Source organism: Daphnia pulex, chromosome 11 (genome assembly GCF_021134715.1).
Source record: "Daphnia pulex isolate KAP4 chromosome 11, ASM2113471v1".
In the NCBI taxonomy this organism is placed as follows: Eukaryota; Metazoa; Arthropoda; class Branchiopoda; order Diplostraca; family Daphniidae; genus Daphnia; species Daphnia pulex.
Window position 1 is genome coordinate 1,566,891 of NC_060027.1, and position 14,173 is coordinate 1,581,063.

Below are 14,173 nucleotides of genomic sequence, written 5' to 3' on the forward strand. Positions count from 1 at the left end.
ACACCGCCATTAAACAGCCCGTGTTGCTAGCCGAGTATAGACGCGTATATTCGCCATTGACAATCGATGGATAAATGCATAATTTGTTGCATCGACATTTGATAGAATTCCTCTGTCTTATTTATTTGTTACATGGAAGACATTTCGATTCATTCGAACGTCAAGTGGCTGTGGGCTTATATAGCCGCAAAAGCCGCACGGTTATATACGTATATTTAGGTGATTTGCATATATCAACGTGAGTGTCGGGATGCAATGTGTGACATTGACACACAGCGACCCAACCATATCCGGGTGTCGTTTTTCTATTGTTGCTGTTTGTCACGCTGTGAGCTTATATTATTCACCTTCTGCAATGTTATGGCGCAATCGTTCGGGATTGTTAACTCCGAGTCTTTGCCCGCGTGCAAAATGGGCCGTTTTCCTTCCTTAATGACGCACGTCTCTATTAGGTATATATATATATATCCTTATAAAAACAGAAGAACGGGAGCGTTCGTGTCAAAGGAGCACAACCAGCCAGCCAGCACAGCTCCCGGGCTTTTGGTGCTCTTGTTATTCTGTGATGTGCTGCTGTGTTCTGATGTTATATAGATTCTTCCGCGCGCGCGTCTGTGTGTGCTGCTGCTGTGCTGGATGGTTTAGCTGCTGCTGCACAGATCAATGCGACAATGGTGCTGGAGCTTTTGACTTTTAGAAGCTCCGGCCTGATGTGCGGGACCGATCCGTCACTTTCACGAAAACGAACAAGGACTCACGGCCTCATACGACCCAATATAAATATATAGGAGATATATCTCCATCGAGAGAAGAAGAAGAAGAAGAAAGTTAGACGGAATAAAAAGAATAAGGCAACCGACGGCAGCAGCAGTATATAGGCTTTCTCCCCTCTAGCTCGCGCCTCTTCTCTCGTCTCTAAGACTTTTTTGAGAGACGAGAAAATCCATTTGGCTGTATCAATGGATCCCATGCTGCTGCATTTTGGGACGGCGGCGGTGGCAAACTGTGCTGCTGGATGCTGGATGCTGTTGCCGGATAGAATCTATATAAGACGCAGGGGCCCAGCAATACAGTAATATTATATAAGAAAAGAGCGAGAGAAACGGGCCAACGCGATTTTTGGCACAAGAGATTCTCTCCTATATATTGAAAAGCCCCTCAGCAAACAGTCGGCACGTCATTTATTGATAAAATGCACACCACGCCAACGCCGCCGCCCCGGTGCTGTGAGCAGCGCACGCGAGCACAATCACATCGCACAAAATATACCAACGAAGCCGCGCGCTATATATACGGTGAGACAAGCGGGAATAAACCTAAACTATATTATTACACACACGCAAGGAATAATACTAATAAATAAAGAAATAATCAAAAAGGAAAATAAAAAATCAGCTTAAAAAAGCCTCAGCATATAATAAGCACCCGGTGCGCAACACCGACCGACCCAACAACAACAACATCCAGCAGCGGTCACATTTCATTTCTGCGGCCGCCGCGCAACTTTTTCCTCATCTCTTTGCTGCTGCTGTGCTCCTTTTAACTTTTTTTAAGGGGGGGGGGATTAATCTCGCGTAGCACAAATAAATCACGAAAGATTATCAAAAAGAAGAAGCGCCACTTTTGGCGGCCATTTTGAAGGACTTCAAAGAGCTAAATAACGTAAGAAATCGGTCTATTCTATAGAGCCAATCAGGGTGATTGTAGAAACATAGCTATACATAACAGGAGCAATATTTAGTTCTATTTGTGGCTGTTAAGTAGAACTTCAGCAATATAATATGTCTAGAAAATGTTTTTGACGAAGGTGGTGACCTCGGTGGTGACTTTGAATTATATTGCAAGACAATAATTTGGTATAGTATTAGTACAACACGTTTTCATTTTATATGGTGATGTGTGCGTATAGGCCGGAAAAGATTTCAGCCATTAGAGTTGATTGGCCCAGTTGAGTTTTGAGTGACGCCGAGAGACTGATTTGTACACCTGCAGGTATTAGTGAAATATGAGTTTAATTTTTGATTTTCAGTTATTTGATTGATCCATTGAAAAGTTTTTTAAGATAATAATAAATGAACTGGATATATGAGAAGTTTGAGTGTCTCTGCTTGTCGCCCATTCACAATTCAAAACAGAAATGAACGAACTGCAACGTAATTTCTTTTGACGTAATTACTAATACATTTTAGACAATTGGAATGCTTATGACAACGCAGTTTAACTTTCTTTATTTATCGTAGGCTGAATATCGGTCGATGGTAAACTTCCCGACAGGTAACTCGGTTGCAACGAGTAAATTTGCAGCGTTTCCCTGACCTTTATTCTAGCTATGTCGAAATTAACTGAGGAAATCTCCCAGAATATAAATTGCACCACGTCTCAAAGTGCGTTGATATGAAATCATGACCGGAAACTGTGAAAATTCGTATCCTACTACATTGACCATGAATATATTTAGAAGGTCCGTCTTCTCCTAATAATCTTCTATCTTGCTCATTGATTGAAAATGATATAATTGTTTATTCAAGGACAACATTTGTATTTCGGTCTTTCCAATTGACCAATCTCTCTCAGATGAATTGTTTTCTAATGACGAAAATCTCGTGTGGTTCGTCTCGCCCGAAGGCTGGCGGGCAACGCGAAACTGCAAAAGGTGTGTGTAATACGTCTACACTGTACCTGTATTGACGTTGTCATGACGCAATGGCGATTGATAAGGAGGGTATGTCTTGAATACCGAGCGCAGCGCCAACTACTTAAATTTCGGAACACAAAGGGCCGGGTGCAATTGACAGACTGCTACGTAGTCCTCCAGTGTTTTCGATCAAACATTTAAAGCGAATCCCGTTTCTTTTATTTTTTTTCCCCGTCCGTTTTAGCAGACAGTCAAAGAGTTCCCTAACGGATGAGTATAAAGAGAGTCTACAACACCCTGGATAAAAAATGGTGGGGAATACTATAAACAGCCGACAGAATTATTAAAGGCAATTTGGTATATAAAACTAACAACAAGTTATATTTATATGATAATGTAGGCCGAAAAAGATTTGATTACGTGAATCGGGGGAGATAAGCGTGTTGTTATTGTATATAACAGCACGCGTCTTTTCTTATTTGATTTTCGGGGTTGCTGCTGTTGAAAGAGAAATTGACTTTGCGGCTCGGCGAGCATCATCAGAGGTGTCGAAATCGGGAAAACCTAAGAAGCCGTGACGGCACAGCACACACGGCACGGACGCCAGCAGCCACGCCCTTTCGCTCACTTTGAAACGTCTTTTCTCTTTCTCTCTCTCGTCGTCCGCGCTCACGTTCGCCCGGCTTCTTAAATAAGAAAAAATGGGCAGCCAAAGTGACAGCAGCAGCGGCTGGATGCTGCTGTCATGGCCAATCCATCAGCAGCCGCGTTGCTGCTGTGTTGCCTCTCTCTCATCGGCGGGATTTACAGTAAAATTTAAAAAAAAGCCGCGGCTACTGTTTATATTGTTTGTAACTTGCTTACACATTAACGTCAATAAAAGAAGAAAAAAATAAGCCCAAAGAAATTGAATATTCAAGGTGTGTAAATGAAAATGAATAAGTTAATTCCGCCTGATCGATCCCGCTGCTGCTGTGTTCCGGTGCGGGAGCGTTCATCAGTCAGCGGCCGAGCCAACCGTGAATACTGTTTCAAAAGAATATATATAAGAAAGAAAAATAGAAATAGTCCAACAACTATATGGAACAAGAAAAATAAAAGACACAAAAGGTTTTCTATACACTCAATCTCGTCGGCTCCTGTGCTGTGCTGTGTGTGTGGACTGTGGACTTTTGGCTTTTATTTATCTACCGTGGAGTGTTCTCTCTTTTGCTTCAAAAGAGTAATGGCGACTGCATAAAATGACCGCCAAGTTGGCCGCATTTATACAAGTCAGGGACGCAAACTTTATAACAAATGGCTTGTTTTGTTTCGTTTGCCTACGAGAATGGATGGCCCTTCCTCTTATTGTTCGAGTCGTTCCGCTTACAGCCCACAGACTAGAATATACACATCTAAATAACGATCTTCATTATGTTAAGTTGGCAAGTCAAAGTGGCGTTGACATTTCCAACTTAATCCGTCGACAACTTTCTTAGACACCCCACAGCTGATGACTGTGTGTTGAATTGATGTTTATTAGAATTTGCACACGCAACACACTCTCGCAGCACTTGTTTGGAAATCTATGACGTAAGAAAAACGATCATCGATTTTTATTCCCGGCCGTTTTCCTTTCCGATTAGTCACCTTTTCGGTATTTACCATCGATCGAATCAAATATTTGGATCGAGCTTGGATTTTCAATTTTTTTAGTTTTTTGCGATCGAGTGTCACAGGAGTGGCGGAGAGATAATGAATTGTACACCTGCAGGTGATAGATGAATTATTATGGTTTATTCTTGATTTTCAGTTATTTGTTTCAAAAACTATCGACTCATTTGAAAGTTGTAAGATAATAATGAATGAACTGATTTAATGAGGAACTTGGGCGTCGATGTTTTTCGCCTATTTCAAAATCAGTGGCGAAATGAGCGAGTTACATCGTGAAATCACTTTGTGTAATTGCGATTCCACTATTATTTATTGTTATCGATATAAGGCATTTAATTTTTGTCAATGGCAACAGCTGACGTAGTAAAGGCATAATGAGATATTCATATGATGTTGGAGCAGGTAATATTCCGAATTTTCGATACAAGTGATATTACCTGCGTACCACATTGAATACTCATTGCTGCTGGACTGTCAAGCTCTGTTTAATTATGCAATAGAAAACTCCCAGAATATGAACTGTATTGCCTCTAAATGTCCGTTGACGTGGATGCACGATCGGCAATCTTCGTACGATGAAATCCAATTAAATACCCGTTAACATTTTCACAATTTTCGTCATCTCCGAATGGCGTTCCATCCTGTTCATTGTTAGGAAATGACATCATTGTTTATTCAAACAGAACATTTTGGTGATCTCCATTAAGCATTAACCGAACTCTCTCGGATGAATTGTTTTCGATTGACGAAAATCTCGTGTGTGACGTACCGCCCGAGAGCTGGAGGGTAACGTGAAACTTGCAAAAGGTGTACATTATACGTGTACGTACACTACCTGTATCGAAGTTGCCATGACGCAATGGTGAGTGATTAGGAGGAACAACGGACCGTCTATATTAATACCGAGCGCAACGTCACAACTTAAATGTTGGAACAAAGGGACCGGTGCAAGTGACAAGCTGGCTGCTTGTAGGCACTTAGTCTTTCAGTGTTAGTTACTTGTTTCAATCATCGTCTCAATTGAAAGCTTTAAAGTTTTATGAATTCTAATAATTTTAAATGAACTGGAATATTGAGAAGTTTGTGCGTCAAAGAATGTCTCCCATTCTAACATCAATGAAGTTATGAGGGACCTACAGTAAAATTTCGCTTTTGGTGAATACTGATTCGTATATCACTATAGGAATTTATTTAAGCAATATTTTAAAGTTTATATGTATACATCAACTAAAGTATTAGTTGTTGGGAGTTGAAGAAATGCAAGCTCCTTAATTTACGCCGGTTAGTCCGGCGAAAACTATGGGACTTCTCTTTCAAGAAACCCGGACAATCTCTTACTTAGTTCATTCTAATTTAACTGGTGAAACTCCCAGAATATGAAATGCATTGCCTTAAAAAGTCCATTGACTTAAATCACAACCGGGAATTTTTGAACGATGTAAATCGATAACTTGGCCGTGTCCATTTTCGCAAGTTTCATTATATCCAAATTTCGTTCTAACTTGTTCATTGTTAGGAAATGTAATCACTCAAGGAGAACATTAGCGTTTCTCCATTGCAATCTCTCCCGGATGAATTGTTTACTATCGACGACAATCTTGTGTGTCGTATCGCCCTCGGGCTGGCGGTGAACGTGTAACTGCAAAAGATCTGTGTGTAAGTTACATAAGTTGCGAGTGTGGGAGAGAAACCTGCAAGTGCTAGTGAGTTATGTTTAATTCTTGATATTCAGTTCTTTGTTTCTACAGCTTTCGACCCGTTTGAAAACTTTAAAATCATGTGGTAAATTAACTGGATTATGAAAAGTTTGGATGTCGATGCTTGTCGCCCACTCGAAAATAGTGAAGATGTGAGCGAACTACAACGTCATTTTGCTTTGAAAGATTGCTAATTCAGTTATGATAATCTACTGCTCTACAAACCGTGGGCGTTATATTCCTTATAAGAACATCCGTATTTTTGATTACTATTCCTATTCCAAAGAAGATATTTTCACGCGCTTCAGTTTAATTTTTTGGGGTGATTTGATTGTGATAAAGAATCAGGATGGGTACTTTTTTTCGTCCTGTCATGTCATATGCAAATTTATCGTTTACTAAATTTCTTTGATTACAAATTGTGTTCATGCGATAGAGGCTTGAAGGATCGATCGCTTTCTAAGGGTTAGAAAGAAAAACAGTAAATTTTTTGGGGGGCCGCCTACTTTTAGCATGGGTGGTCGCATTGTGAATTGATTATTTGAAACTTTTTGAGGTCGCGGGTTTACCTAACATCTTAATTAATTATAATGAACTGTACTTAAGTCAGCGTGAACAACCAGTTGCTCTCCATTTCTTTAGAAATGAATGCATTGAAGTCAGGACGGATGTGTGAAAAGTGTCCGACTGGTACACCATTCAATTCCGAGCCCATTCAAGTCTTATAGTCTTACATTGAAAAGTTAATTAAGTTATAAGTCTACAGCGTACCAACTGTTGATAGGTAGAATTGAACGTACGAATGATCGGAACAGAGAGAAACCGAGAGGATCTCACTAAACCGTATCATTCGTGTCGTCAATCAGCATAGATCAATTTGGATTTAGTAGTCGTTGGTTCTGCTAACTGATAAATAATCAAAAGATATTCAAGGTAAATATAATGTTACCTAGTTCTTTGCATTGGTAATAACTTGTGTCAAACATATGTCAATACATCTGAAGAGATTATTGAGTTAACACATTTACAGTTGCATTTGCTGATGCGCATTGGCGATGCATTCAAAGTTCTCGAAAGCAAAGTGAATTTTCTACACCAATTGGATATGAATTAGCCGTAAATAGTAAAAGTTTAGTTCTAAACTATCGTTTTTCTCACGATGACTATACCAACAAAAAATTCTCACGCGCTTTTGTTTTTAAACCAGGACTCTTTTTCTTCGTCACATTTATCGTTTACTAAATTTCATGGAGCTTTTTGAGCCTTGGTAACGTGCCCCGTGCCCGTCAAGAAACTCCGCCACACCGATTTTTACCTTTATAAATAATAATTTTTCTTAATTATCGCCTTGGATGACCTGGGCCCAACATAATAAGTTAATAAGTTGCCAGTGTGGGAGAGAAACTGGCAAGTGTTAGTGAATTATGTTTAATTCTTAATTTTCCGTTATTTCTTTCAACTGGCAAGTGTTAGTGAATTATGTTTAATTCTTAATTTTCCGTTATTTCTTTCAACAACTATCGAACCATTAAGAATTATTAAAATAATATTAAATGAACTGGAATTATGAGAAGCTTGGGCGTCGATGCTCGTCATCCATTCTTAAATCAGTGAAGCAATGAGCAAACTGTAGCGCTATTTCGCTTTCCATAACTACCACTTCGTTATTGGAAAATGCAATTTACATAAACACACATTTGTTTTTCTTTTTAAGGTATTCCACCGAAAGGATAGGAATTGTAGATTGGAGTATCAATTGTAATATTGAGTCCTACAACCAGAATATCCACTCACCGACCTTTCGTTGGATTCTGTCTATCTAATTGGAGAAAACTCCCAGTATATGAACTGATTCACACCTAAAAGTCCACTAACTAAACATTACGACCTGTTATCATGGCACGACGTACATAGCTAAAACGGCTGCGAAAATATTCACAATATTCGGCATCTCCAAATGGCGTTCGGTCTCGTTCATTGTTTGGAAATGACTATTTATCTGATGGAAATATTTGAATTCGTTTATGGCCGTTTTTTCTATCCGATTAGCCGCTATTCGGTATATACCGTCGATCGAATCAAATGTTGCAGTTGGATTTTCAATTTTGTTTCAACGGTTGAATTACGCAGCAGCCTTTAAGAGTTCATTGCCACCGATTGGCATACGATTGGCGGAGCCTGCAGGCGTTAGTGAAATTCTTTTCGGTGATTTGTTACGATAACCCATTTGAAAGTTTTAATATATTAATAAATGAACTGGAATAATGCGGAATAATGAGAAGCTTGGGCTTCGATGTTAGTCGCTTATTCAAAATTCAGTGCAGGAATGAGCGAATCACAGCGTAATTTCGCTTTACGAGTGTATACTAATTCATTATTGATTATGAATAGAATTATAAATTAACATTAATTTTTATATTTCTAACGTATGACGAAGATATGATTGCTTGTCTTTTAAGGATTGAAGAACTAGAAGAATGTCTGTCCCATTTGAGAGAAATTATGATCTCCACATTCATTCATACCTTTCGTACTATTAAATCATACTGGCGTTAACTCCCAGAATTTAAAAATCAATGCCTCTAAAAGCCCGTTGACTTGGTAGCACGACCAGCAATTTATGAGCGATGCAAACCGCTTAATTGGTCTTGAATATTACCTCAAGTTTCACTTCTCCAAAATACCTGCAATCTTGTTCACTATTCGAATTTATCATCATTATTTAATATTTATCCAACGAGAACATTTGGGTCTCTCCATTGATCAATCTCTCGCGGATGAATTGTTTTCTGTTGACGACGATCTCGTGTGTGTCGTAACGCCCGAGGGCCGGCTCTGTAACGTGAAACTGCAAAATGTGTGTGTAAGTTACATGTACCTACTGTCAAAGGGATCAATTCTCAAGGTGACAAGTGGTGAAATGCTCTTGAGCAGAACAACAGCCGTCAAATGATATAGATGTACTATACTCCGGAACTGTCGTTGCATCTCATTAATTGTTTGTAGCAGATGTCGTGCTGCATATTTTGGCAACCACATACAGGAAGGCGTGGTTGCCGTTGGTTACCATCATCAATTTTAATTTCCTGGAAGTTTCCTGAAATCAAACACATAATCTTTAACAATCGCGGTCGAGCTGAATGATTGCCTGTCAGTGAATGCAACACGGATAAATTGGGCGGTAATATTTCAATGTGGGGTTGTGCAAACATGTTGGAGAGAGATGAATGCGCTAAACAATATCATGTCGTACGAATACATTTGTGAATTTTACTTTTCCATCGATCAAGGAAATAAATGGGCGACAAATTCTGTCGACAGGATGTTTTCTATTTTTAACTTTTGAGATTATCCAGCGCATCCGGTTATTGAGAAATGTCGCCAATTGTTTGAAAATTTTATTCTTTAGATTTATTTTGACCTTTCATTTTACTGTAGGCGTAGGTAGTATTATATAGGTGCGAATGTTGTATCACGACATGCCCTTCTATTAGTTCAAGGGTCAAGGGTTTCGCGCAGCCGGATGCATCCGGTTTTTCTCTCTCACACGAAACATAAGAAAACAACTTTCACGATTCTCTGCTGCTATCTACAGGAATATGACTGGCTCAGGTTATTTCCCTGTTTCTTCTTTTTTGTTTGTCAAAATTGTCTGTTGTTATAAGCGGAGAATCCTGCCAGCAGAAGTTGCGAAAGTGTTTTCAGCCATGACCTTGGCACAGCTGATTATAAACAACAAAAAATATGTACTAGGGAAAAGGGGAATCCCACAAGCTCATCTTTTATTTTCTCGTTCGTCACACACATCCATCCGGAATTGAATGATTGAGACAGGGTTGATTTCCATTTATCTTATTGTTGTATAATACGCTACAACAAAGTGGATTCCGATTTTGTATGTGTTTGACCTTCAGTTATAACAACAATAACTATCTCGATAACGTTTTAATATTATTCCGGATGCTGGAAGAACCTTTTCCGATTTTTCTCGGAGCAGAGATTTGATGAATTGAAAAGGTTATGGGACGACACGCATTTGACGAAGATTTACTAGCGGCTCTTTTGAGAAAAACATGTCTGTATGACTATAACGGGACCGTACATATGTTGTTTTTAATTTATTCCGGAATACTTTCGATTTCTCTTTGGTCGGAATTCTTGAAATTATTCCTGATTAAATATTCATGTTCCAGAATCGTCCGACCGTGAAGACCTTCGTCCATGTATTATACCCAATCAGCCGCTGTATAACTATTATCACAATTCGATCAGACGCCATATAAAACGAAGAGTCTTCCATCATCCAGCAGATAATCCATTTCACTCTTTTGTTTCCAGGAATCAAAAAATGAAATTTGGATAAAACAAGGTCCGTTCAAAGTCACCTTGATAAGTAGAACAGCGCTAAAAGATTTATATACGTCGTCAATTGTTTATATTACGATATGAGATGAGCGAGGAATGTTGTTGGCACGTTTTTTCCGGCTGTTGTGGCCGTTTAGACACATGAGGACATTTTGAAAAAAGAGAAAAGAAAGAGAGTCGAGGGTCAATTTGAATTCGTTTGGACAGGACAGTTTGGATAATCACGTGGAAAGAAGAAGAGATGATGATGATGATGGCCCATTGTCTGCTGCTGCTGTAAGGTCGTGATTCTGTTGTCCAGCTACACACACACGCCAACTGTCGATCGATGACTCAGCGCACGTATTATAATCATCGCAAGAAACGAGAGTTTGCGCTGCAATCTTCATCTGCGCTATGCAGATGATCACACGACCGAATAGACAATCAGACAGTCATTTGCATATGCTAATCAACACTAGTACCTTCTCTCTTTAGCTGCTGGATGTGTCGCAATCATCGGCAGTTGTACACAGGCGAACAGCTATCGAATAACTCGGTCGGTCGGTCAGTTGCGCGCTGACCGCCGCGCCGTGAATAATAAACGCGGATGGCGTCGCAACAGCAGACGACGATGACCCAGCCGATAAGCGCACAGCCAAACGGATAGACAATCCCCCGCTGTACTCCACCTGCACCGACTATCTTAATGGTGTCGGTGTGGTTTTTTGGTTTCAAATTTCAATGAACTTTCAAAGAGAGAGAGAGGCGGCAAATTCAAACCATGTATGTGCATCTAGGCAAAAGATTGCACTACGTGTACGGCAGCACGAATGTGTGTCCAGCAATCGACACACTAGGTAATTTATGTACACAAAATCACTTGGACTTTTACACCAGCACAGCAACTTTTGTCGGCTATACCTTTAGTTGCACTTGGCATCGTCACTAGCGTATAAAAAGTGCGACCGTGTCGCAGTTGTTTCGTGACCACTAGTCCGTCTGATCCGTGATCTTCGGGACCAAATATTGAATTAAATCAGAATAAAAGTTAACCATGTCGTTTGATAGAACTAGAGAAAAGCTGCAGGTATTGTTTTATTCGTTACGTCATAATTATATAGGCAAAACCGTATCATTTGCGGTCGAATAGTACCGCAGTTTCAGTTTTGTTAATCTTTTTGTTATTCCCAGCTGACTGGTCGAATAATTATTATTATTATTCCGCATTAAACAAAAAAACAGGAACTCATTTGCATGGTTACCTTGACGTCGATGGTCGTTTTCTGCCTCATCACGCCGACCACTCTGGCCGCTTCCGGATTCCTACAACCGGCGCGTACGTGAGAATTTTGTTCCAAATTTGAATTTCAAATGAGACATTTATTAAAACATTTAGAATTTAAACTTTGATCGCATACAAGAGTGTAAATAATAAATGTAGGCTGACAATTCCAAATCAGTGAACTTCCATTATCAGCCGCCGGAAGCAAAAATGGACACGACGGGGACCAAAACGACGACGACAACAACAACGACGACTACGACCCTGACCGTCGACGACACCAACGTCTCGTTCCTCTTCAAATTGAAAGTCTACCCGTTCCGGCACAAATTATTCGCGGCCGTGACAGCCAACAACCATGAGATGATGAAGGCGACGGCCCGGTTCGGCGGACCGGAGACGGGCGTCGTCAAACGGCCATCTCCTAGCGGAAATAACAACAACAACGGCGTCGTGGCTTTTGGCGTCGATCTCGGACTGCCAGGAACGCTGGGCGGAATGGGCTACGGCCACCAAATTCCATTCTCTTTCCCGTTTGAAACATTTTCCATTTCGTCCGTCCAGGTGCGGACGGAATCTCATCTGGCTAATAATGACATTAGCGACGATCACGCCGAATACTAGCCCCAATTTAATTTGACAACATATTTTATTTAGTGACTAATTTTAGATTGAATGAATGAGAATAAAAAAGGGCCAAATGTTTTCCGTATTTCTTAAAATTTTATTGCTCAAATTTCCGAATACAAAAATGAATTTACTCCGCCACCACCGTCAAGGATCGCAAAGTTTGTTGTTTTATTGCAGCGATATTGGTCCAGCAATCCGCACAGCTTCAGGGATGGATCGTGTAATACACCTGTCGAATCAAAAAAGAGAAAGGAATTGTATACTGATGCCATTCTCTTTCCAGCTCAATTAAATGAAGTTCTGGATTTAATTGACTTTGATTATTTACCTGGAATCTGTTTGATGATTGATTGGGTAAATTATCTACCAATATCCGCGGTAAACTTCACGGGATTCGCCGGAATTGTTTTCGACAGAGTTGTAACCGTAATAGTTGCTGGGTCGGTATTGCTGTTGTTGAGGGACTGAGACAACTGGACGGGCCCAGTTGCCAGCGTACGGGTTGTACTGCTGCTGGGCGGCGTAAGTGTTCTGGCGGACCGGATAGCTCTGCTGGACTGGCTGTTGGTAGCGGACGATGGTTGGCATGGCGTTGCGGCTGAAATAATAACGGCCCTGCGCATCGACACCCACCAGCATCACGGCCAAAACACAAGCGACGAGCTAAAATAACATTTAAAAAATTCAGCTGATTAATTTAAAGATAAATGTTTTAATTAATTTAGATTTTTACCACGGCGATGAAGCGAGACATGTTGAGGAGAGATGGTTTGGATTGGAAGGCACAAGACGGAATGAATTTTCAACAGTCAGCGGCTCCAGTTTTTATAGCGGAATAGAAACACACGAGACGGCCCATTGTTGTTCGCTCATGTGTGCGATATCCTTGAATTGTTCCAGAACTCGTTGTGGGCGGGCAGAGACGATTTGGCGCTTATCGGCTCCTCTCTCTTTCGCATTTCCGTGATGCGCCTTGCGTCTATTATAATTGCCACCATCTCCAAAACGCCCTCACGCTTTTAGAAAAACCTGAAACCGCAAGAATAAAAATTCCCCTCGACCCGCATGTACACGTAGTATACTTTACTGGTATCTGCGCACTTGAGATGGTCTCTACGGCTGTTGTTGCGTCAGTTTATTAAAACAAAGCAGAGGAGGAGTAGGAGAGAGATAGCATCAACACACACCTTTTTTTTTGCCCATTTTGAGAGTTATAGGTTTACGGTTAGTTGATTATTCCGTGTGTGATTGGGCAATTGAGGGTGTAGCCCGTAATTATACAATACGGAGGTGTCCATAGATCTTGGCCATCAACACTGTCGATTCATCATTTTATTATTTTCACCCCTCGGAATTTTTTAAAATTTCATTTCTATTTTTTTAAATGAATTATTTCTTATAACTTCGTGAGCTGAATTCAATAGTTTATGGCGTGCAGTCTAATTTCGTGTGAACCCGAATATTGCGGATCACGATATCATTTCGAGTAACAAATATTATGAGGTTATCAGGTACATTATTTCAGCCTTGGGCTACAATCATCAGATGTTTCGCATAATCGAAAATCGTGAGTGAGTGTCGAATTTCTTTTAGATAAAAATAGTAAATGACGTCCTACTTTCAGATTCTCTGCCGCGCTCCATTTGTTTGTCGTCGCCGTCGTCGTCACGATGTGAATTGAGTGAAGCCATCCGTCAATTGACACAAGGTGTTTCGCCAGATTGATTTGACATTCATGGATTCAAAACACCAAATCAGCAGGGGCCATGTCGACCCAACAGGCCGTTCTCTTCGTCTAAACAATTGACTATGCTGTAATGTCTTCCATCCATCAATCTCATACGAACTAAAAGAAATAAAATTAAAAAATAACTTATTCGGTTATTCCCTTTTGGTTTCCAAGATGTTCGCGATTTTTAATCATTTCTA

At 40.3% G+C, this 14,173-nt stretch overlaps 2 protein-coding genes across 2 annotated transcripts; one reads left to right on the forward strand and one right to left on the reverse strand.

Moving 5' to 3' along the window:
- The first annotated feature begins 11,295 nt into the window (after window positions 1-11,295).
- LOC124207738 lies at window positions 11,296-12,319 on the forward strand. The gene is made up of 3 exons (XM_046605342.1): window positions 11,296-11,419; window positions 11,575-11,668; window positions 11,793-12,319. The coding sequence occupies exons 1-3, from the start codon at window positions 11,387-11,389 to the stop codon at window positions 12,236-12,238; spliced, it is 573 nt and encodes a 190-aa protein (XP_046461298.1). The 5' UTR covers window positions 11,296-11,386; the 3' UTR covers window positions 12,239-12,319.
- LOC124207743 lies at window positions 12,318-13,085 on the reverse strand. Its single transcript, XM_046605346.1, has 3 exons — window positions 12,978-13,085; window positions 12,573-12,907; window positions 12,318-12,473 (listed from the first exon to the last, which is right to left on the reverse strand). The coding sequence occupies exons 1-2, from the start codon at window positions 12,996-12,998 to the stop codon at window positions 12,608-12,610; spliced, it is 321 nt and encodes a 106-aa protein (XP_046461302.1). The 5' UTR covers window positions 12,999-13,085; the 3' UTR covers window positions 12,318-12,473; window positions 12,573-12,607.
- Between the last annotated feature and the right edge of the window lie 1,088 nt (window positions 13,086-14,173).

Excerpts from the sequence above, each read along its gene's own strand:
- LOC124207738 (XM_046605342.1), top strand. The coding sequence starts at position 11,387 with ATGTCGTTTGATAGAACTAGAGAAAAGCTGCAG. Across the intron at positions 11,420-11,574 it reads GAACTAGAGAAAAGCTGCAG|GAACTCATTTGCATGGTTAC; the intron begins GTATTGTTTTAT and ends ACAAAAAAACAG. Across the intron at positions 11,669-11,792 it reads CGGATTCCTACAACCGGCGC|TGAACTTCCATTATCAGCCG; the intron begins GTACGTGAGAAT and ends ATTCCAAATCAG.
- LOC124207743 (XM_046605346.1), bottom strand. The coding sequence starts at position 12,998 with ATGTCTCGCTTCATCGCCGTG. Across the intron at positions 12,908-12,977 it reads TGTCTCGCTTCATCGCCGTG|CTCGTCGCTTGTGTTTTGGC; the intron begins GTAAAAATCTAA and ends ATGTTATTTTAG.